Raw genomic sequence first — 26,054 nt, 5'->3', positions numbered from 1 at the left:
TTAATTTTGATTTGTTTAGAAGTTGAGGTTGATAGAGAGAGCCACACAAAGTTACATCTGAAGCTGGTAATGTATTAAATAAGAAAATTAGTGTGGTGGTTGCTAAAGAGAAATATGAAAATTTATTGAGTTGCACTATTAGTCATCGCTTCAGTAAAGACAATCAACTAAATTAGGTGAGTGTCATCACTCAGTAATGGAGGACTTTGATTTTTTTTTATAGGAATCAAAGTAATTAGAGCTATAATGCCCAAATTAGTGTAATAATATTCATTACAGATTATTTCAAGAGCTTAATTACCAATTTTAATTAATTATACTATATAATATTAAAAAATGAAGTCCGAAAACAATTAAAAAAGTTCTATAATTTTTTCAACAGATTTAAAGAAATAGTTTTATTTTTGCTAAAAAAAATTACAGAAAAATTTCGTTGTCTTTCAAGGATTTGGTTAGAAGTTGGAATGATCTCGCTACAAAAATTGCTTGATAGAGACAGACATACATCACTTTTACGTTGCTATCCACCAAACTATTTAATTTATATTTTTAATATTTTTTAAATGAGATTCAAAACACGATAAAAATAACAGTAAAATAATATATACAGTTTTTTTTATAACTTACTAGCATTATATTTATCATTATTTTAAAATATAAACAGCTAAATAAGGATAACTTCACAAAATAAAATTACGCTGGTTATTTTTATGTGAAAAATAATTGTCCCTAAATACTTTAAATTAAATTCCAGTTCTTGGACAGCATAGACTTCTTTCAAAATTGTATTTATTTAATTTCATTTTTAACATTAAAAACGGCCACATAAAAAAACTCTGAAAAAAACTAATATTTTAAATTTCAAATGAACGGAAATATTACAGGATGTATTTTTAATTTTTTTTTTAAATTATCTTATTATATATATAATTCAATGAATTGATGATAAAACTCAAAAGTGTTGATAAAAATTCATGATATTTTACAAATTATTTTTTGTCAGTAAAGGGATAACGGGGTTTGAAGATCAAGTGGTAAAGTGCTTTTTGTTGGTAAATTGGAGAATTAGAAACACAGCATTTGCTTTGTAATTAGATTTTTTATTGCTATTTCATTTTATTTTATTGGTTAGACTTGGTCAAATAAAAAACATAGATTTAATTAGTGTTTATAGTGTGTATTTTTAATTCTAAGTTTTATTTATTTTAGGTTATAAATGAAATTACCTCTCCCTCAGAATTCTTTTTAAGAAAAGAAAATGGATCATTTCCTAACAAAACACAAGAAAACTATAACACCTTACATTATAATTTATAAGAGAGTAGACTCTTGTAAATTAATTTTGGGGAAAAAAATTAACATTTTATTCTGCTTTGTGTGGCATCTGAAAATTCAGGTTACAATTTTCCTTCTATTTATACATTCTTATTTTTTTTTAATCTCATTTTCTTGCAAATTCGAAATGACTCCAAAAGTTTGGAAAATATATATTTGTATTACTAGTATTTGAAAAAAAAAATCAGTACAATATTTCACATATAAAAAATATTGTCGAAATACTTTCGTCATATAAAGAAATAAATATTTAGAGAGCAAGTTATTCCAGCACACGAATTTATTTTCTTCTAACAATATTTATACTGATTTCAAAATTCAAATACTCAATTCAAGTTATCATTACAAAAATTACATAGGTTAATTTGAAAGTTTAATTAAACATGTATACATTTTTTTCTTTTGAGATTATTTAAGTTCTAAATGAACTAAACTTCATCTTGTTTACAATATTTATAATATACTATATTGTCATTGGATAGTCTATATTAAACTTATTTACAAAGATATTAATATTTTTTATTATTATTTACTTGTCCAAAAGCTAGATATAGTACTCAGGTATTTTATTATTTCCTAACATGAGATTTTATTGTTTCCTTACATAAGATTAGACTGTTCCCTTTTTAACTTAATCACGTTAATTTAATTGTATACATGTATAACGTACTTTATATAAGTATATAAAAGAGTTGGTGTATCTTTCACAAACCTAAATTTATAATAGATTTATCCCAACATAATCGGGTAGTACTGTTTTTTTTTTTTAATTTGGTAATTCACATGAAATTTTTAGGGTGATTGACATTTATTACCATATATAGAGGGAGACTTTCTATAACTAATCTTCTTATTTTTTTATATGATGTTTTTCTTATTTTGTAGAACCTCTTGAAACATATGTATTTAGTTTCAACTACTCTCGATAACTTTTTTATTGAATCGGATTTAAAGTTTTAATTTTAAAATTGTAGGCTTATATGTTCAAATAGAATATCTCCTAAAAAAAATAGATGTTTTGGAATAAATTTTTTAGAATTTATGATATGAATAATATTGGTAAGTATCTAAATATTGAGAGAGTTGTTAAAGCAACATTCAACCACATTATTGAGAAGTACATATATAGTAAATTAAAATAAAGGTTTTAAATAAATGGTGTCATCTTTACCTTAAAAACTCAATTTTAGCCCTATATACATACCACCACACAACCATTTTGGTTTTCAATTGCTCTTTTGTCAAAATATAAGTACAATAAGTGTATGTTGTGGCTTAAATATTAGTACTAGAAGCTGAATTTTTGTAAGTTGGAAAGAAGTAATAAAATTCATGTTAGTAGGTTAGGTGTTAAATATGTTTGAGCAAAAAATATTATTTAAAAATTATGAGTTTTGTTAAGATTGGGATGATATAGTACTACTATCTCTCAATTGAAAAGTTTTGAATTTATTTTTGAGTCATTATAATGTATGTTCTATAAAACAAGTTATAGGTTATATGCAATAGAATTTCTTAGGGATTCATATAATGAGCAAGACAAATTGTCATTTGATTTGATTAAAGACAATCAAAACATATAATTTAGTTATAACCATAAGTTTATTATGTGAATATTTGCTAAGATTCAATTACTATAAATTAACATAATCACAGTTCAAGGAATATATTTATCAAATATATTTTTTTATAGTTTTTTTTTTTTCAACTTAAAGTTCTATAAAGAAGTGAAATCATCCATTCTTGGACGTTTATCACGAGCAACACAATCTCTATGCAAATAGTCAAATGGAAATGTTATTAAACAGATGGAGATTTTACCTTTGAAGATTACACGAGCAACAAACATATTCATGAATATCAATATAAAAATCAAGGAGCTTAAAGATCAAAATATGAGACTACAACATTATTTCTAGTTATATTACTAAAAGCCTTCTTTATAATATTTTATTTAGTGAGAGAATGGTAAGCCTTATGTTTTCCACTTTGTGGAGAAAACTTTTGTTTTATATAATTTTTGTTAGAGTTAACATTCATTTATTGTATACAATTAAGAGTACTAAAATTCTTAATCTCATGGGAAAATTGAAAAAAATAACCATGAGTTATTGGTGTACTCACTTTGTAACTAAAGTTTTGATTAATGGAATCCTTTAGGAGTTTCTTGAAGGAGAACGAAGTAGCAAAAAAGTTGTAGAACTATTGTGTTGTTTTGTGAAATTTTTATTTGTTCGATGATCTAACGTTTTGCTATAAAGTCTCATGACTCTAAGAATTTGACTATCTAATGCTTTTTTTAAAACTTGCCTATTACTTCAAGTTCAAGTCCTAATGAAAAAAATTATTTATTTGACAAAAATATTTTAAATGCAAAAGCGAATAATGGTGATTAGTATATTTAGAAAAACATTGTTAGGACATAGACCAATTCAAAGACGATTTATCCTAAATTGGGTGCAAGTCAAAATTCATATACAGATTGACTTGGTACAGACGAACTCTATTACGAAGTATATGTATATTGTAGAGTTTCACTTAAATATATAAGATTTATGTGGAATCAAAGTTTGAAACCTTGGTAGACTCATACACAATTACTAATAAACATATTCAAATTAAAAGATATATTAACATTAACATCTTGATAACCCTTTAGCTTATTCTTATAGTTTAAAAGGGAATAGTATAAGGTATTAACATAACAATTCAACTTACAAATGTAATTGAAATACATGTACCATTACTCACCTATTCTTTGTTAACTAACATTCTTTTTTATATAAACCAATTTCTAATATTCACAATCTTTTTAATGGATTTGGAAATGACAAAATAACATGATTTTCACACAAAACCATTATAATATATCTTATTATATGTGGAATTATATTTAACGAAACATCTTGAAATTCCATTGTTATTTCTTAAACATGATAAAAAGTAACTACAAATAATAGTTAGACCTCTATTTACATATAAAAATCATAATAAATACTAAATAGATATCTTAAATGGGAATACGTGAGTAATGGTACATGTATTTCAATTACCCACTATTCGTTAATTATTGTTGGAAAATCTTATTTAGATATTTTAAAAAAATTAAGTAATCAAAATAAAATCTATTAAGAAAAAAAATATTAATTATTTAAGAATTGTTTAGAATTTGATTTTATATACTTATATTTTTTTCATTTATACATATAAAACTAAAGTTTTTTTAAAAAGAATAATTTTTAAAAATTAATACTCTATTGTGCAACTTATTTAAATTATTTTTTTAAAAAAGAATATTTTTTTGCACTATATTTTATTGTGTAATTTCATTTAAATTATACATTAAAATTATATTTTTATATGAGAGTTCATAGTTTAAAGAATTGTTTTTAAATAATTTTATTTAAAATTTTAAAAAATATTCGTTGATATCTATGGATACCCACGAATGTAAAAAAATTGTAAGTGTTTTTCGTCCTAAGTAACAGAATGGGTGTTGAGATAGATTGTTTTAAACGGGATGGGTAACAGATAAGAATTACAATTACCCATTGTTATCCATATCTCCAATGTCTATTTATGTAAAATTAATATTCATAAAGTCTTGTTCAACATGTGAGCTTTATAAATAACATTTAATCTATAATAATAACTTCTGTTCATATTTAGGTTTTGTGATACTATTAGGTTCAATGTGAAACAAATTACTCTAAACCTAAGTAGTGAAATGACTTGTTGGAATATGTATCTTTAAAAAACATTCCAAATATTCATAATGTATTAATTTATAACTGAATAGTCTATATTAAATTTATAAAGATGTTAACATTATTCTTTTATCTCAAAACTAGAAATATTGATGACAATAATAAATATTTTATTATTTATTTGTATGGGATTAGAAAGGTTTCCATTCTTAAGTTAATTACATTAACTTAATCATACCTTTTTTCTTATCTTAAAAAAAGTTTACTTAACCTCTATTAAAGAAAAATCATAGATGAAATTTTTCTAATTAGACATTTATGGATATCTAATATATTGTCTCGGTATCGCTAATATAGTCTCACATTAATTATGAGTCGATGTCAAGAACAACTTATATAATTTTTACTCTTTTAGTCAATTTACCAAAACATTTTTTTAAGGACAATACCATTATGAGTCTCGATATGTTGACACCTTCTGCACATGACACACATTTGACGCTGCAGACGTGACAATGACGTGACAGAGTGAGATTGCGCGCGAATGAGAAACGCGATCTTCAAAATAGGGTAAAAAAGAATATATTACATCGATTCTCATAAACAACTGGGTGTAATATTTTTTTTTACTCAAAATGACTCATATTACATCGGTTAAGTCATCTAACCGATGTAATATATGATTCATATTAAAAAAAATTGAATTTTTTTTCATAAAGAGTGGGTGGGTCATAGACATCACATAGGTAACCAGTTTTGCGTGCGTCACATAAATAACCACTTACAGACACACGGTTTTACGTGTGTTACGGGGTCATATATTATAATATAGAATCCGTGTCACATCCTCACCAAATATCACATCTACAATATTAATTAATATTACACAAACAGTGTCAAATTTGTATTAGCGACAGAAAGTGTTAATAAAACATTTTTCTACCATTATAGATCAGATTCAGTAGATGATAATACACTATTTATATTCTCCTTATTTTTTCAACTCATCAAAATAATAACATCTAAAACAAGTTACCGTATTTTAGAAACCCGATATAAATATCGGATTTATTTCAACACAATCAAACTAAAGTTTAACTTGGATAATTTACATGTTCTTTTAATATAATTTTTGTACGATAATTATAAAAAGATTGAAAAATCCAATTAAATAATAAAATTATACACGTATGAATGATTGATAGTGTTATCCTCTGTAGTGTGACAATGGGAGTGAAAAAAAGAAAGATAGAAATAAGGCAGCAAGGAAAACTCACGCCATCAATTCTCCTTCATAAACGCACTTCGCCGCTTCCCTCTCCTTTCTACGCTTTTAAGAACCTACGCTCTGTTCTCACCTCCAACCATTCAACTTCCTCTGCTTCCTCAACTTACCATTTCTTCTCTCTCTCTCTCTCTCTCTCGTTCTCTCTGGGTATGTCTTTAGATCTTACATTTTTCTTTTGTGTCTAATTATTTTTTCAAAACTCGTTCATTCATGCTTTATGGATCATGTTCCAATTGCTCTCGATATGTGTGCGCTTTTGCAATTTCTTCGATCTGTTTTCTGTTTTTATTGTTTACATGATGGATGGATCGATCGCAAGAACAATTCCCTCGCTGGGCACCTTCACTTCATTACTCTTGAACGCCATCTCTCCCAAACAGCATCTTGTTATTTGATACTTGATTTACGAATGCTGATGCCATGTGAATTAGTCTTCAAATTAGATTTTCACCTTATTCTGTTTTTTGTGTGGAATTCTGACACTGACTTTCCCGTGCCATAAAGGGTTATGTACAAATATGATCTTTTTTTATACCCCTTTTACTCTCTTCCTCTCTCTGGACGACTCTGCTTTGTTTTTCAGTTCTGTATAGGGTAATTTGGGATCTGGTTTTATTTGTGCCCTTCATGGATAATCAATTACGTTTGATTTCTGACTGATACTCAATAGTTGATGTGATATGATCCTCTCTGTATATGCTCTTTTCATGTTTTTTTCTCTCTCTCATGCTTTATTAGGCAACAGGCATACGCAATCTCTATTTTGTACTTTAATTTAATTCCCTCTTGTTTGCTCTTAAGTGCTGATTAACGTCCACCTACTCTGAGATGGATTGGGGTGATTACAGAGGAAACAAAATCGATAGGTAATAAGTAATACCAAAAAAAGAGAGAGAAATGGAAAGAAAATTAGGGTGGCTAGTGTGAGTTACAAAAAAGAGAGAAGATATGTTTTTATCTATTTACTTTGGTGAAACTGTGATTGTGGTTTTTTTATTTTTCGATTCATGAATTTTGTTTTATGTAACAGTAAAAGTTCATAAATTTGAAAAATACTCGAACAACAAAAAAAATTAAATAAAAAGTTAATGTATTTAGATTTTTAAAATCTAAAGATCGCAATATCCTATCATTTTCACCATGGTAAAGAGTAACTTCTAAGTTATCACGATGTTTTCAACACGATCTATATCAGTAAGTGATCCTTCACCATTTCTTTAAATCTGTGTACTAAATCGGTTTGGTGATGGATTGATCTCTTGTGCACTCAGGTCAGGGCTAGATAAGGACTGGCAACCAGAGTTCCGAGAAGGGTTCATTAATGGCCTTTGAGCACTGCGTTTCGCAGCAATGGAAAACCATCCCAAGCCCCGTGACTGTGACAGAAAATTTTGATGGGTGTTTTGATTGCAATATCTGCTTAGATTTTGCACATGAACCAATTGTTACCCTCTGTGGTCACCTATACTGCTGGCCTTGCATCTACAAGTGGCTCCATGTCCAAAGTGCTTCTCTTGCACCTGATGAGCACCCACAATGCCCTGTTTGCAAGGAAGATATATGCCACACCACAATGGTTCCTCTCTATGGCCGTGGCCAGGCCATAGCTCATAGTGACCGTGATGTGAAGGCTTCCTATAGAGGTGTTTTCATTCCACCAAGACCACCTGCTTTGGGTACTCAATCTCTCGTGCCAACATCATCTCAAAGTGGTCAGCAACTTCCATATCGTAATCCTCATCAGAGTCAGCATTCCAACCCTCCTTTATACCAAGAAGAGGATGAATCATCATCACAAATGCTTCTCAGTCCTGGTGCAATGGCACCGGGGTTCCCCCACCTCGTGGTTGGGATGTTTGGAGAGATGTTTTATACCCGAGTCTTTGGCAACTCAGAAAATGTATACACTTACCCAAATTCTTATCACCTGGCAGGAAGTAACAGCCTCAGGTTGAGAAGGCAAGAGATGCAGGTAAACAAATCACTGAATAGAATTTCAATTTTTCTCTTCTGTTGCTTCCTTCTATGTCTCATCGTCTTCTAAGCAAGTAATTGGACTGTTCTGTAATTCCCCGTTGTATAATTTGTAAAGAAGAACGGGTTCAAACTCAAGAACGAGATAGATTGAGTACTTGTAATTTAGCTTAAAAGAACCGGTGTTGTTCAACATTTACTACAGTATATTAGAGCTCCATTTTAAGGAAAGCCATGGTACATGACTGTTGAGAAGTATTGTATTGTACTCAATTCTATTTCATACTGCAGTTTTAAAAAAATTGGTGCCTATATACAGTTTTCACGTGTCTAGTTCAAAGTTCTGAGCACTTATTGATTAAAGAGAACATTTCAATCCGACCAAGATGTCTCATGCTAGTTACATTATTGTCGTTGTTTTGTTGTGAAATTTGATATGCGGATAAATGCGGTAGCAATTATGGTTATATTACTGTAGTAGTCGCAGTTAAAACAGTTTTTTCAAACCTTGATCTCAGATGGAGTGATAGTTATTTTCTCTCTGAAAATATTAGGTGCTTAGAAGAGGAGGAACAATTTTTCAACTCTCACCAAATCAAGAATGGAAGAGTTTTAACAAGGCTTACACTTAGTGGTGAATCTGTTTGAATAATTTACCTATATATATTTCAATGGACGAGTTTCTTTACATTTAAAATACGTGTCTTTAAAAGAATAAATTTTAAAATAATTGAAACAGTTAAAATGTATTTATTTAAATAAACATAAAATTACTTATTTTTAAAATAAAGACACTAGGAAAAAATATATAAAAAAACAAAAATGTACTTGTTTTAATTAAATAATAAATTTTCTTTTAAAAAATAGACAAGTCATAATATTATCACCCAATCAACCGAGGACATGAAACATTGATAATTGTAATGGATAAGATTTGTGTGGTGAAGCAATGAGTTGTCCATGGTCCAGCATTATCAACCAATAAACCTCCAAAATTCATGTCTAACTGAGTTGTGTTTTCTGGGAAAAGAAGGTACATAACGACGAATCTAGATTCTATTCCAGCTTTCTTTTCTCTGATGATGTTGGTGGCCCTTTTGGGCTCTACATATTTAATTTTCAATATCTTAACTTTGGTCAGTTGGTAGCACTTTTTCTAATTAATCCCAAATAAATAGAATTACTAAATTTGGTCAGCAGCAGTGCTAAACTGAGCTAAAAGCTGAAAATTTAGATTAAATTGAAAGTGGCAGCATAATAAATAAGAACATAATTAATTGTTGAATCAAATTGTAATACTAGATAATTATATATTTTTAGTAATTCTAAATTTATATATATTTTTTTTTTGTTTAATACCATTTTTTATTTCAATTTTTTCATAAATATTCAATATATCAGGTTTTTTTTTTACTAAATCTAATCTCTAATTTTGTTTAAGTAACTGAATTCGCTCTCTTTTATTAACGTTGTTACTCTGACTAATAATAAAATGAGATGTAACACATATACAATATTTTATTTAAGTTGAGGTGGATAATATGTGACGTTTTTAGTTACTTGCTCGGTTGGAAAAATATATTATTCTTCTGAAAATTGAAGACATGAGCATAGTGGATTTTTTCTTAGTTGAACGTTTGCAAAATTTTGATATTGAATTTATACAATTTATTGGTATTAACATAGTTGTGATTGCGCTTATGGTTTTATTGTTGGTCTGTGCAGTGTGATTTTTTTTTTTTAATTGAGTCTGTAAGGTGAATGTTACTTCTTGATTATTTATTCTTGTTGTTATGTTTGATTTAGAGTTATATGGTAGGATTAATGGGGTGATGACACTATAAATAGTGAAAACCTACCTTTCATATTTCAATAAATTGATTTTTTTTTTAATTTAAAATATTATTATATTAATATAAGTGTTTGTCAAATATATGATTTGCATTGTGCCACACCTAAATTTGAGAGAAGATAAATAAGAATACAATGAAAAAAGAGGAAGAAGATGACCTACGGAAAAGGGACAAACATGTCACAAATTCATGTTACACTATATAATTGTTTGAAATCTTCTTTCACGTGTACATGTGTATGTATGAACTCATCACTCTCTTAACGACGTCAAGACCAATTTAACAGAATGACCAAATTCAGTCACTTAAACAAAATTGGATTCAACATTAAAATAAAATAATTGAATAATTAAAATAATAATTAACAAGTATAACACTAAGCAATAATAAAACAGTGTACAAATAAACATAAAATTCCAAAAAGTCATAGTTATAAAATATTCAAATATTATGGTTTTCTATTATTATTTTAAGAGATCAAATAGTAAAATATAAAATGCATTTAGATAAATTATTTTAAGACGTATATAAATAACTTATTAAAATAGGATAAAATTAATTAGAAAAAATTTAACTTATTAAACACATAAAATGATTTTATGGAAAATTTCATTTACAATTTGCATGGAATGTTTACTAGACATGTTCTTTACTCACCAGCCATATTTTTACTGTTTAGATGCATGTAGTTGGCTTTAATATTTGAAAAATTAAAGTGGAAATAAATGCAAACCCTTGAATGAGTACAGTAGGTCAAACACATAGTTTTCTCATGTAAAATGATGTTTGATGGTGATACTTTGGACTTTTTAAAAACAAATAAATGAAGAGATCTCAATATATTAGATTTTTTTTAATATATTAAATTTTAAATTTTTATTTGAATAAATTATTTTGATAATCACTAATATATGAAAATATTAAATATAAAAATAACCACTACAAGTTTTTCCTTAAAAAATTAGCTGATATTTTTAAAAAATAGTTCCAACCTATATAAGAAAATAATTTTTTTTAAAAAAATCTTATTGGTTTAAAAAAAATATCTTAACTAACATGAGAAATTATCCCCTCCCACACTAAACGCGTGATAGCTAAAGAATAACTACTATTTGAACACACTTAGTCACCATTCCATTTACCTTCTAAGTGACTCTTTGGTCTTAATTGGTTAGCCTTCACACTAATTGGAGTTATTGAGCAAATTTGACTTTTGAGGTATTTTGATACTATTAAATCAACTCTCCTTTTCCTAATTGTTTTTCTTCACCTTCTACTAGGTCAATGTATAGAACAATTGCTTAGTTTGATTTGGGACTATATTTAGGTTAGGATAAGATATAATATTAATTTAAGACAAATATTATTATTTTAGGATAGTGTTTATCTTAAAGACAAAATGTTTATAACTTCGTGGCCCATTTACGTGTATATATATAACTAGGTATTTGTCAAATTAATTCAAACTATCTTTATATTATCAAATTTTAGTGTATGTTTGCGTATATTGTACTTGAAGTGCCCAATACTTTGTAAAAGTTGTATAAATCTAATTGATAATGCAGAACTTTCATAAGTTTTTTATTGCGTCGTTTTATTTCAATTTAAGGAAGTAGATTGAATCAGTGAAAGGTTTTAACATAATATGTGAATATTAACGTTATATTTACAGTTGAATTATAGAATAAAATATATGTATAACTTAAATTAAAGTATATTTCCTGTACATACTGATATATTATTATATTTATAGTATTTGCTATATAAACCAAAAATAAAAGTTTTTTGTTAATACACGATTGTTTAAAACTGTTATTTTAAAAGAATCCCAGACGTTAAACAAGGTGGGACACTTCAAAGCCTAACATAAACCAATTTTAAAAAATGCGTCAAGTCTAATTTCAAAACCTAAATTGATCCTAATCAACTTTTAGTCTAAGTTGGGTCAGTGGATGATGCGCTATGAAGACGGTAGTTTCTTCCTGCACCCCTGCCTTTTTGATATTCGTTTCTTTTGGGCTTCCTCCAAGTTGGCTCTTGGTTACCATCTAAGTTTTTGGACATTGCATTCTGCACCCTTATGTTTTTAAACCAACACCTACATGAAGGAGTGAAATGATAAATTTGTCACTGAAAAAATAGATTATAGATTGCACATATGTATTTTCGGATTCGGAAAATATCTTTTGGAATGTAAAACCAATATGTATTGATTCGATATTTAAAAAAAATAATTCAGAAATATGGTTCTAGAATTTAGAATATGAATAATGCATTTTGAATTATACATATATTTTTTTAAAAAAAACTTGTGAATAATGAAATTAAATAGGTATGTATCTACTAAAATTAATCATCTTCATAAATAAAGTCATATTAAAAAATAAAATAAATAATATGTATCCGCAAAGCTAACACACGTGTTTGTGTAATTTTTTATATTTGGGCAAACATTTGCATTGTACTAACATAACATAGAGATTATAATCTAGTATTTGTATAAAAGTATGTAAACCACAATATGTTTATAGTTGGTATGAGAGAATCATTGTACAATTTCACTTCCATCAGTTTTCAATGTATGATGTAATTGATAAGTAGCTCTGAATACGAATATGAAACATGACCGCACACATAAGAAAATACTTAAATAAAATGTGAATTGTGCACATATCCTATACATATGACTCAATGCAGATTGACATTCGTGAGAGACTTACTTCATAATAGGAATGTTGTGATATTTTACTTCAATGATAAACACATTAAAAAAATATTGTATCTATTAGCAATCATGTATCCCATATCGGACATAATCATCCATTTATCTACATTAGCCTGCAAAGATATTAATGTGTCTAAATTAATTTAAAATAATTTAGACACTAAAACAATACGTTTAAAATAATGAAATTATATTTATTAAATTAAAAAATAAAACAATATAACTAAAAAAAGACACTAAACACAGTTAAAATTATCTTTTTCATCCAAAGATATAAATTAATGAATAGATAAATAAATATGTAAATATATTCACATTTTTTATAAAAAATGGTTATTATAATTAAAATAGCCTTTGCTGTAGTAGCTATAAGTGAGAAAAATTGTCAATAAAAGTAAAACTGTAAAAAAGGAGTATGTACAGTAAAAAATGTTAGTGCAAGTATAAATATACGCTCAACGTGTCAACATTTGTGAAATAGTAATAAAATTATATAAAAGTGTCCACAACAAAAAACAATTATTGGTATTTATGTAGTATTTTTAGAACAGAAGCATAGATTATTTGGCAAAAGAAGAAATTGTATTGAAAGTAAATTGTAAGAAAATCCATTGCTTAACTTGCAAGTTTATTTTTTATGGCGAGGTCAAAGAAAGAAGAAGAGAAATAGAGGGACGTTTCGTATAACATTTCATAGCATATAGCAGTTTGTGGCATCGCTCTCCCGCGCCATTCCCATTGCGGTGTGATCTGCAGGTGCAACAAGAGTGGAGCAAGATCCGCGTGAAGATAAAAATGGCGAGTCTGTTTGGCTCATCGTCTTCCGCTCCGTTCAAGATGAGAGTCACCAACACGCCCTCCACCGACCTCGTTCTCACCAACCTCGCCTTCTGTTCCCCCTCCGATCTTCGCAACTTCGCCGTTCCCGGTCACAAAAACCTCTACCTCGCCACCATCGCCGATTCCTTCGTCCTATCTCTCTCATATCCTTTTTCTGCAATCTATTGCACTTTATTCATTTTTGTTTAAAATTTAATTATGTTTCACGATTGCGTAGAGTTGAATTGGTTACTTGTTAATTTTCTGTCATTAATTATGCAAATGCGGTATAGTGGATGTTATTTCGTGGATTAACCGGATTGATATTTCTTTTGTGGCCTTAACTAAGAGATACTGCTCATGACAGCATAGGCAACGGCCAGATTGGGTTGAACTCCATTCAACGGCGGTGTGCCAAAGTTTCTGCTGGTGATTCCGTACAATTGACCCTGTTAGTTTGCTTTAATTTGTGTGTTTTCAGATTGGTAATTAAGTATTGACGATTATTGACTTTCCTTTTTTATTTGTTTCTTCTGATTTGATTTTTTTCGCTGTTGCTTAAGATTTGTGCCTCCCGATGACTTCAACCTCGCACTGTTGACCATTGATTTGGAATTTGTTAAAAAGGGGAATAAGAGTGAGCAGGTATGTTGATTTGAAAAAGTGCTCATTGTGTTGTCTTCAATTTGTTTTAATTAGGGTGGTGTGGCATTATAATGGTTGCTGTTTCTTTGTCTTGTAGATTGATGCTGTTCTACTGGCTAAGCAACTTCGGAAGAGATTTTTAAACCAGGTAGGGTATTTGCATGGTTATTTGCGCCATTAACTTGGTTAATAATGGCGGTGTTTTAGTTATCATTGATTTGTACCTTTTGATATTAGCATGCTAGATGTTAATGATACTAATTGCAGAATTTTATTTCAAAAACTTATTGTCTCGATTGATTACTATTGGACAACAAAAAGGAAAAGAAAATGTTTTCTGGTTGTTGAATGACTTCTTTTGTTATTATTTACATAAATACGTGTTTATCATTTCCCAGAAAGTTACTGTATATAATTCATAGTTGTATTATTTTGCATAGCTACTAATATCCCATTTTTATTTAATTTTTGTAATGACTTTGAAATTCAATTTGTTCACTATAACGAAGCCTTTCCTTTATTAGTAATGCGTGGGTCTTGTTTCGTTTATATTGTAGGAGAATAGTTTTCTATGGATGGAAGATGGGGGGGGAGGTAGTAGGAAAAGGAGGGGGTTATCTCATTGTGATTTACTCTTTATGTATCTGTATAGTTGGCTGAAAATTGACACATTTTCTAAAGTCCATCAGCTTGCCTATATCTTTTTGTTTGAGATCTCGTGCATGTTATTCTGGTTGTAAGCTTTCTCGTATCTCACACTGTTTCCACAACTTATCAAATTGTTTTCTAATTCTTAGGGAGCTTGGGAACATTCTTTATCTTGGGCCTCTATATATATTCTCTCTTTCATGAACATTCCTTTGTTTGATGTACTACACTCCAGTTCAATTTGTTAATCTGTATTATTTCGTGCAGGTTATGACTGCGGGGCAAAAAGTGTTATTTGAGTACCATGGAAATAACTATAGCTTTACTGTCAGTCAAGCTGCAGTTGAAGGCCAACAAAAGTCCAATTCTCTTGAAAGAGGGTTGATTTCTGATGACACATACATTGTTTTTGAGACATCACGTGATAGTGGAATTAAGGCGAGTTTCCCATTTGGCTTTTGACATTTATATACCTTGTTTTGGTCAAAATAGATTTGGTATATTTAGAGAAAATAAACAAAAGTGAAATATTTATTATTACTAAGAATAAGTGAAGAGTATATATTTCTGGTGTCAAGACTTTGAGAAAGGTCTTGAGGAAGCTATCTACAGTGCTAACTCTTTACTGATGTGACTTGTAACTAAAATCGTAAGAAATTGATATGCAGTTACAGTGTAGGAAATCACCTACTACTAAGACTACAGCTGATATTGAATACTCACTAATCATATACACTTGGATATCCTTTGATGCTTGACTAGTTCACAGGTCAGTAAAGAAGTTAACAAACCTTTAACTTCAAATGTAAATCACAATGATGGAACAAAAATCTCATATTTCAAATACGCTTCATGTAAATTACTCACACAAAGCTAATTATGTACCTTAAATTCTAACCTCGAGTAAATATCAAGATCTATGCTTCCCAAAATCAAAATGCAGAATCAGCATTGTAGTGGTGCCGTACAAAGAGATTATGTTGGAAAACTGCCATAATGAGGTCACATCTCAAGCCTATCAAGGCTCACTCTTGTCTGTCTGCATCATTTTTATAGACACCTCACCCTAAAAAGCTGAGAACAGCAATGAATTTAGAAGCCAGGCAGTTTTGACATCACAAAGTTATTGAATCAGCTTATCTACAAATTTTATTTGTAAAAAGCGACGCAGATGCAAACATTTTTTCATTGTATAGTTACATAGATTTCACTGATTCGGGTTTATTGAATGTTCAGCTAATCTTGATGTTAATACTGAGTATTGACCTGATTTTTGGTAATATCTTTTGTATGTCATTTAGAAAACTAATCCCTTACTTAATATTGGTTATTATTTTATATGCTCCTGGTAAGATAATAGTCAATACATTGCTAAGCAAATTAATGATATTGTATGAAGACTCTTAACTGTACTCTACTGGTTGTGATTATCCTTATATTTACTGGTTTATGTTGTGCTTTGCAGATTGTCAATCAACGGGAGGGTGCAACTAGCAACATTTTCAAGCAGAAAGAATTTAACCTTCAGTCACTGGGTATTGGTGGTTTGAGTGCAGAATTTGCTGATATATTTCGAAGAGCTTTTGCCTCTCGTGTTTTCCCTCCTCATGTGACATCTAAGTAATACTTAAATATACTGCGGTTCATTAATGTGTTGTTTTTGTAGTATATCATGTTCTTAGTTGAAAGCCTTTGAACTTTCAGATTAGGAATCAAGCATGTAAAGGGCATGCTTCTTTATGGGCCTCCTGGAACTGGAAAGACACTTATGGCACGTCAAATTGGAAAAATTTTGAATGGGAAGGAACCAAAGGTTTGGAAATTACTCTTATTCTTGTGATAAATTTGAACAAGTACATACAAAATTATTATGTATGCAATCAGCAACAGTATAGAGATCTTATAATTGCAATTTCTTTGATTTAATATTATACAGTCTCCTAATTATTGTTGATAGTGGGCTAGAAATTGCCTAGGAGCATGCTTTTGTTTTCATGGTTTGTTACTTTATGCATCTACTTTCTTCTTTTTTCTTAAAATTATACAACATGATTGTTTTCATGTGTTATCATTGATGGTGAATCTGGGCTTGAGTGACAGTAATGAATTTGAATCTCACTTCCTGTTCTCCAATATTCTCTATTTTTATGGATGTAATTTGTGAGTTTTATTGGGGTGGGTGTAACTTTCTCCTGACATATTAAATGTTCTCATGCTGCATTTTTTACTTCTCTACTTACTAGATTTTTTTGACATTTTTACTTTGTCCTGTGTTAGAATATTTAACTAATTGATTTAATTGAATAGCTTCATAATCTGAATGTGATTTCTGTAGGTTGGTAATTATATTTTGTGGTCTTAAATTTTCTTTTCTATGACTTGTACTAGATTGTAAATGGCCCTGAAGTTTTGAGCAAATTTGTTGGTGAGACTGAAAAGAATGTGAGAGACCTTTTTGCTGATGCTGAACAGGATCAGAGGACCCGAGGTGATGGATATATATACCCATTGTATATTTCTTAAGTTAAATTTTCATATAATTCAGTTTTATTGTTCACTGTTTTCCAGGGGATGAAAGTGATTTGCATGTTATAATCTTTGATGAAATTGATGCTATTTGTAAGGTATAAGTTTTTTCAACTCTAGATCAACATCAATCATCTATTGCATTGCTATTGTGACTTTATCAATTACAGTTAATCGGCAACAACTGAGTTTGCCTTAACCGGTATCTCTTTATACTCTAGCTTAACTTAACTTGATTGTGGTCACGGATCAATATTAGTTTTTATATTCATTTTGTCTTGATATACTTAACTAGTAGAAAATTTGTGTTTATCTTGGTTTATACGACAAAGTGCACAAGTATGATTAAAGGGGAACATGATAATGTTTAAATCTGGGGGCTGCATGTAGTTTCTTGAGTAATCATATTTCATGAGCATTATATGTTATTGAATTGCGTGGTACTATAATCACTCTATGTTTCTCTTTATGTCTTGTGCAGTCAAGGGGTTCAACTCGGGATGGTACTGGAGTTCATGACAGCATTGTAAATCAGCTTCTTACTAAGGTCAGTAAAAGGTTTTGAATGCTTTTATTGATAGAAGAGATAATGTTTCTATAGTAGTCATATCAGAAAATCTAAGACTATTTGCTTGGTTTACAGATAGATGGTGTGGAGTCACTCAATAATGTTTTGCTTATTGGAATGACTAACAGAAAGGATATGCTTGATGAAGCTCTCTTAAGGTCTTTATATCTTCTTCCCATGTTATGATCTTTGAATTTACTTCCCCGGGAAAATATAGCTGTGATCCAATCTACTCTCACTTTGATTGCTTGTTATAGAATTTGGAGAGTTTACACATGTATATATTTATTTATGATATTAATTAGAAGAGGAATAATGTCCTAAATTAAGTGTAATCAGCACTAATAAACTTTGGGTCAGGATTAGCTAATATCGCTATCTATTCTTCTGATTAATTCAAACACTCAAGGCTAAGCTAACATTCCCCCTCAAGTTGAAGGATGTGTGTCATATCATATGTACTAAAGTCAAACTAATGCCTTGTACGACATTCAATAAGTATATCAGCTAACTAAATGTTGGAGTTGACAAATTTAGTAATGAACTTGCCTTTTTTTAAAAAAAAAACTTTGACAAAATATAGTGAATCCCTTTGGGTTCTGCCCTTTCATGAAAATGGGGTTAGAAGCAATAATAATGCAGTTGATTGTCACGCATCAGTTTCATTTCCATAATGTCTCACAACTTGAGCTGTTAAAGCTATTGCTTTAACCCCATGTTCATTGGCTGCTACTTCCTTGGCATGATACTTTGCATTTGTATTGACCTAGCAGCTCTGTTCTATTTCTAGCTACTATGTCATTAATAACAAATACTACTACCTGCCTATTCATGTGCTAAATTCTAATACTTAATCTTGACTCCTGTAATGATTTGTATAGTAGCTATCTGCAGAAGTGGTTCTTATCTTTTAGTCATTTATCATTTACTTGTGTAATGTAGACCCGGGAGATTAGAAGTGCAGGTTGAGATAAGCCTTCCTGATGAGAATGGTCGATTGCAAATTCTTCAAATTCACACTAACAAAATGAAAGAGAATTCTTTTCTAGCTCCTGATGTGAACCTTCAAGAGCTTGGTAAGTGTTATGCGATGCCTAGTCTTGTCTTACACATGTATAAATTTACTTTTTTGGATGAAATGAAAGTAATAAAAGGTTGCTTACTTTTCTTGTTTGCATTAGCAATTTTTTATTTATTAGGATATTATTGATGATTTACCATAAACCCTTTTATTTGATAGTTTAATCATATGAAACCTGAAGGGGAGTCAGGCAAATTAAAAACTAGTTTAGGTTTGCTCTAGTTCCGAGTAGTATGTAAAGTTATGTAATTTTGTTTGAATTGGTCTTGAAATCACCTAAACATGGACAAGCTGAACGCAACACTAACACCAACCAACACATTTGTGAATTGTGACAACAATACGAGGTGTCCATTTACTTTTTACATATTTAGCTGTGTGTGAGATTAGTAAAACATGGAGACAATCAATGCCTCAAAGTGTTTGTTCATAAACATCAAAACTAGTTTGTCTAAAATTTGATTTTTTACTAATTTTTACTAAATATCAAACTTAGTTTGTTGAAATGTTTTTCAAAGTGCGAACCGACTAAATAGTTTGCTTTGTTAAAATAAGTTTTTTAGTTAAAGAATTAGAGACAAGAATTGATTTTATAATATTGAATCATTATTAATCTTAAAAAGACTTTAGAACCAAATCTCCTATATCTAATTAGCGTTTTGGTTTTAGGAGTATAACAAACATCTTCTCAAGAGGCAAAAAAATTGTTTGGAAATGACCTCCAATTACGAAGGTATATGAAAGAATAAATACAACTAATTGATTTAATTCAAGTAGCTGAGAAATTTGTTAGTGGTTATATAGTTGTTGTGTTGGGAAGCTGTGTGCGTTTTCGGGTCTTGAGGGGTAGACAAAAAAAGTATTGTAGTGGGAGGTTTGTAGACCCTCAAAGTGCCAGTTGTTGAATCTGTAAACTCTTCTCATTTTTTTTCCATCTGAGAGTTCCTTCCCTTCAGAGTTTTTTTTATCTAGTTTCTATAAGAAATTTACAAAACATAAATACATTCTTGTCCTTTGTGATAATACCATTCTATGATAATTACCAACACATTTTTGGTTAATGGGTTTAGTTTGTAACATGATATGATTAATGGTTGAAGGTTGGCATAAGATACCGAGAAGGCTATTATTCGTAGTCCATTATTGGTCATGCCATGTAAAATTTGCAAATATCAATGTCAATATTACTTTTATTGACAAAAATTGGAAAAATAAAATTATCCAAATCCATATGGATTGAATTGAACTATGAAATTCGTGGGATGTTTATTCTGGGTTTTATTTTTCTTGTCTTTTGCAGCTGCTCGAACAAAAAACTACAGTGGTGCAGAACTTGAAGGTGTTGTGAAAAGTGCCGTGTCATATGCTTTAAATAGACAATTGAGTCTGGATGATCTCACTAAGCAAGTGGATGAAGAGAACATTAAGGTTACAATGGATGACTTTCTGAATGCACTCCATGAAGTTATTCCGGCATTTGGTGCTTCAACTGATGATCTTGAAAGATGCAGGTACTAATTTTAGTCACAAGGATGAAAAGTTGGTTAGAAATAGGTTAAGCATTTTCATTTTATTTACTCTTATGTCATCATCATTTTATAAATTTACATAAAACTTATGCAGTCTAGGTTGAATACTTCCTACTGCATCACATGAAGAGCAAGTGGCATGTTACAATAGACTACTTCCTAGAATTGCAAAGAAAAACCTATTCTAACTAACTCTCTAGGAATAATTTTATATATCCAAATTGCATGATTACTGGAATTAAGTAGATCCTAGAATAGACCTATGACTAAAAGTGCAGGATACAGTATCTCTAAATATCTAACACTCCCTCATGCTAGAGCATATCAATCACATGCATCAAGCTGGTTACATATATATCAATTTGAGGATCCCGACTTGGTGAAGATATCTTTGAATTGATTGTTGGAATTGATAAAATTAATGATGTCTTCTGATAAAATCTTCTATTTGATGTGACTGTGACAATACTCAATTGATAGCATTAACCTGTCTTTTTTCCTCCAAAATTGCATCTTCCTTTAGGTGATGATAATATCCCTCTTTGATTGTGTAACTTAAATCCCCAAGAAATACAGGATTTACCAAGATATTTTATTTGAAAGTAATGACACAAGCACTCCTCTAATTTGTTATGCCATGGTGATCTACCTGTAACAAGGTATAGCATTGCTGTCAACATACATATACCACCACCAAGTAGATACATCTCGCAACTCCAAAAACCCGTATATAACCTTTGGCTACCAAATGGCTTTAGGTGGTCAATTGTTGTCACGAGGGCAACTTTAATAGTGAAAACTAGTCTACAACCAACCAAGGGTTTGTATAGGGGAAGGGAACATGGTCCAAGTACCACCGCTCTAGAGTGCACAAATGTCATGAGACATTGCTTGCTTCCAACTAAGGTGATTTAAAACTTCAGCTATATTTTTAGGAATGGGTGCAAAAGACAAAGCAAAAAGAATAATATGATGAGAAGGAGACCCACATTTATAACTAAAAGTGTCATAATGGGTTTAAGGATTACAAGTTGAGTAGACACCATTTCGAAGAGCATTTGGAAAATCAATCTCTGATGGAAGGGCCAAAGAGGTTAAGAATTGGAGGTAAAGGTGAGTTAAAAGTGTTACGAACATTAAGTGGTGTTGCCAAAGCAGGAGGAGGATGCAATCAATGGTGCCACACTTGCAAAGGATTTGGAAGAGGTGGATCAAACATCTTTGTTGGGGTTAGGGATGACAACGGGTGGGGCGGGCATGGGTAGTAGCTATTTGCTATCTGTCTCGTTTAAAAAAAATCTGTTTGTTACCTGCCAAGTATTCGCTTGAAAAATACCCGTGGATTACGTGACGAAGTCTATTGTTATATACTAAAATACAGGAATAATTATAGATATTCTAATTGCTTGATAACCATTATTGTGTATATCCTAGAATAGGCTGATAGAAAAGCCAAAGATACAATATCTAACCGTAAACAACAATTACAGCAGAAGCTAACATATTTTATAACTGATCTGAGGACTAACACTCAGTTACATGATTATATATAAGATTCCTTTTTTTTCCTCCACTATCATAGCAAAAAGGCCATGTATCCTCTTGCCCACCTAAAATAAAGTGAAGCATTGAAAAGGCTACGTCCCTTGAAAAATGTAAGTATTTGGGAGAGCATACGAAAATAACTATAGATATGTGCAAAAGTTGTTTTAAAGTGTCTTTGGATTGATATCATAAATGTACATTCCTTCATTTTTCTGAATCAAATCTACTAAACACGTGGAAGCTACTCTCAATGGGTCTTACACAAATGCGGATTGAATTCTAGGAATCAAACATGCACTTCAACTTATTTCAATAAGCTCTCCAAGATAGCTAATGAAATCAATTTATAACTTAAATGAAATCACTTTAACCCTATTTGCTCTTCGACCATGAAAACAACTTGTATGTGAGTGCTTACGCCATAATAACTAATTTAAGCACTTAATTTAGTTATTTACTCAAGCAGACCCTAGGTAAAATAATGCAGATTTTGTGAGGTCCATTTTGGATAGTTATTCGTAAATATTTTTGTAAATCCACAAGTACTTAATTTTATGAAGAATGTGGCATAATTGAAATCTAAGTGTATCAGGAAGTATTGTGGAAACCAACAAATTTGCTGTGTTATTGATAACATTTTTTATGATATTTGATTTATAGACTCCATGGCATGGTGGACTGTGGTGATCGACATAAGCACATTTATCAAAGATCAATGTTACTTGTGGAGCAAGTTAAAGTGAGTAAAGGAAGCCCACTTGTCACTTGTCTCCTGGAAGGATCCCGTGGCAGGTTAGTGATACATGATTTTTCATCTTAATCTGATCTTTATTATACAATGTTTCTAACTTACTTTGTTCTCTCAGTGGTAAAACTGCACTAGCAGCTACTGTTGGTATTGACAGCGATTTCCCATATGTCAAGATAGTATGTACACTCACCTTTAAATATCTCTCCAGAAATCTGCATTATATTTTACTATAATTCTGCCCACGTGTAATTCATCTTCTGTGATTGAGTAGGTTTCAGCAGAAACAATGATTGGTCTACATGAGAGCACCAAATGTGCACAGATTATTAAGGTTTGTCAACTAATATTTGTTTAGCCTTTTGAATCTACTGAGTTTTATATAGTTTCTGAAGACTGTTACGGATCTTACAAGAGAGGCTTTATGAAGTAATGCTTTTGACTTGCTACTATCTTCCCTTCATAAACAACTACATTGATATAATAGTCTTTTCTGTATCTCCCTAGCTAGTTGACCGTATCATGAAAATTCTACGGTCTAAGGTTTTTTTGTTTTATAATCTTTCCTATAGGTTTTTGAGGATGCATACAGGTCACCGTTGAGTGTCATAGTTCTTGATGACATTGAGAGGTAAGATTTGTGATTTTATTTGATCATCCTTTCCAGGAATTCCTCCTGAATGAATAATATTAATTGTTTCCTTGTTCATTGATCCAGATTATTAGAGTATGTGGCCATTGGTCCTCGTTTTTCAAACTTGATTTCTCAGACACTACTGGTTCTGCTCAAACGGCTTCCTCCAAAGGTTTCTGTTCATCCTTTTCTTTCAGTTTCTTTTCTGAAACATATCTATTAGGAAGTTCAAAAGAAAAACTGACAGGACTAGATCTGGATTCAGTGGGTGGGTGAATATATACTGTCATGCTACTTTACTTGCCAGTGGGCTAACCAAAATTTTGATATCCAAAATGTCATATAACAAGTTTGATAATAATATTTTACACCTTAATGCAATATAAAGATTGACAATCACCTTGTTGTCAAATTTCTCTCTTGCCGCTGGAAGCTAGTAATTAATTCAAGTTGTTTGTGATAGCTGAGAACTTGGTTTTCAATCTTCATCTCCACATGGTCAATATCGCCAATGGAAAGTTTGAAATGTTAGTAATAAATAATTTTGATGCTGCATAAATCTTACTGTAGCTAATGTGCTTTCCTACTCATGTTGACAGGGGAAAAAACTCATGGTTGTTGGCACAACAAGTGAACTGGATTTCTTAGACTCAATTGGATTTTGTGATACCTTCTCTGTTACTTACCACGTTCCTACATTGAACACAAAGGATGCAAAGAATGTAAGCATATTTGTTCTTTACATAATGGTGTTATCTGGTTCATGGGCTAATTGCATGCTATTGACTTGTGTCTCATTAACGTTTACTTTTATTTTTCATGCCTTTTTGTACTCTTGAATCTTAATAAGAAATAAGTTGTTTCATCTGATGAAATTTAAGTGATTGTATCACTTGCTGCAGTTTAATTTGTGCCTCTTGTAAACTTTGCCATTCAACTTAAATGTTAAGCTTCTCCTTTTCATTTTTAAAATCACAGGTCCTTGAACAGTTGAATGTGTTCTCTGATGAAGATATTGATTCTGCTGCAGAGGCATTGAATGATGTACGTATAATCACTCTTTTATGTACTTCATTTGTTTAATTGTCATGTATCAGTTTTGCCTGATTTGGTAAGACAATTAAATTGTTTGGTTATTATTAATTTAATTTGTACGATCTTTCTACTGGAAACCAGTGGTTGGCAAAGAACATGGATTGCATGATGATACTGGTATTTATTCTGACTGTTATTTTATGGTCAATTTCCATTATCAGATGCCTATCAGGAAGCTATACATGTTGATTGAAATGGCAGCGCAAGGGGAGCAAGGTGGATCTGCAGAGGCCATCTATTCTGGCAAAGAGAAGATTAATATCTCTCATTTCTATGATTGCCTCCAGGATGTTGTTAGATTATAAGTTGTCTTAATCACTTTCTCAGCTAGAGTGCATATCATCCTCCTTGAGCTGAAATCTCATTTTTTTTCTCATAATTCATTCCTACATGGCTTGTTATCATTTATTTGCTCAGAGGTTTTCCAATTAGTGTTGCTTGGTTGCGCTGATGGTAATTTTTGAGGCGTAGGGATTTCAGAGTCTTTTGATATTGAGGGTTATAACTTGTTTGGAGTCGAGGTACTCAAACTGTCATGATCATTATTCAGGATTCACCATTATCTAAGTCTTATATTGAGGTATCTCCTGGTCCTTTCTTTGGCATATTTTTAGAAATCAACTATCAGAGGAAGAACGTTTTCAGCTACAAAAATAAAAGAGGAACATGAGTAAATCTTTGATAGTCTTATATGAATAATTAATTGTAATTTGTGAAGTTAAACCATATTTTCTCTAAAGGCATTGCGTGTCTCGTGATATGATTTTACCGTTGATATTTTTATTCTTATAAAAATACCTACTCTCTTGATGCATTTTACTTTCTTTTTTATAAGCATATCTAAAACAAGATATGATTTAACTTGGATGAGTGCTATTAGAAAAAATAAATCCACTCTGGAGAAAAAACTTTTCATAACCATTTTAATAAAACAGAAAGGTAAGATTATATTAGTGGAATTTTGAATCGAACAATTCTGTTATTCCTTCTATTCGACCAAGTAATGTTTAGTGTTTTCAAATTATAAATACTAGTAGTTTTTTTTTTATTATAACTTTGGTTATTATGTAATTATTAATAAAGACACTTTGAATCGAAATCTAATGTAATTATTTTTCTAACTAAAATTAGTTTGATAAAAGAATTAAAATAAAAGTACATGTAAAAACGATAAAGGTACAAATAATTTTCAAGAGTAATGAAGTGAAATAGTGATTAAAAGCATATTTGTGATAACTAAAATTTAGGCTTTTAGTTATTTTTCAAAAAAAAAAATTTGTAAATTAAACTACTGCCTGTCTTTATAAGAGATTGATGGTCTTTCCTATAAGGTA

General features: G+C 30.3%; 2 protein-coding genes across 2 annotated transcripts; both read left to right on the top strand.

The window, feature by feature from the left end:
* The first annotated feature begins 6,337 nt into the window (after window positions 1-6,337).
* Window positions 6,338-8,622, top strand: LOC137812037 (E3 ubiquitin-protein ligase RMA1H1). The gene is made up of 2 exons (XM_068613912.2): window positions 6,338-6,477; window positions 7,602-8,622. The coding sequence occupies exon 2, from the start codon at window positions 7,652-7,654 to the stop codon at window positions 8,372-8,374; it is 723 nt and encodes a 240-aa protein (XP_068470013.2). The 5' UTR covers window positions 6,338-6,477; window positions 7,602-7,651; the 3' UTR covers window positions 8,375-8,622.
* Window positions 8,623-13,433: 4,811 nt separating this feature from the next.
* Window positions 13,434-25,303, top strand: NSF (AAA-type ATPase family protein). The gene is made up of 21 exons (XM_068613910.2): window positions 13,434-13,865; window positions 14,057-14,152; window positions 14,265-14,346; window positions 14,444-14,494; window positions 15,262-15,432; window positions 16,460-16,614; window positions 16,699-16,807; window positions 17,383-17,482; window positions 17,563-17,618; window positions 18,002-18,067; window positions 18,164-18,246; window positions 19,031-19,164; window positions 20,470-20,680; window positions 22,904-23,035; window positions 23,110-23,170; window positions 23,266-23,325; window positions 23,564-23,622; window positions 23,710-23,797; window positions 24,225-24,347; window positions 24,604-24,669; window positions 24,882-25,303. Exons 1-21 carry the CDS (start codon window positions 13,678-13,680, stop codon window positions 25,023-25,025), a joined length of 2,235 nt encoding a protein of 744 aa, XP_068470011.1. The 5' UTR covers window positions 13,434-13,677; the 3' UTR covers window positions 25,026-25,303.
* The last annotated feature ends 751 nt before the right edge of the window (window positions 25,304-26,054 follow it).

This window comes from Phaseolus vulgaris, chromosome 2 (genome assembly GCF_051622355.1).
Source record: "Phaseolus vulgaris cultivar YP4 chromosome 2, ASM5162235v1, whole genome shotgun sequence".
NCBI classification, from domain to species: domain Eukaryota; kingdom Viridiplantae; phylum Streptophyta; class Magnoliopsida; order Fabales; family Fabaceae; genus Phaseolus; species Phaseolus vulgaris.
The sequence above is the reverse complement of the archived record's forward strand: the minus strand, read 5'-3'. Positions and strand labels throughout refer to the sequence as shown.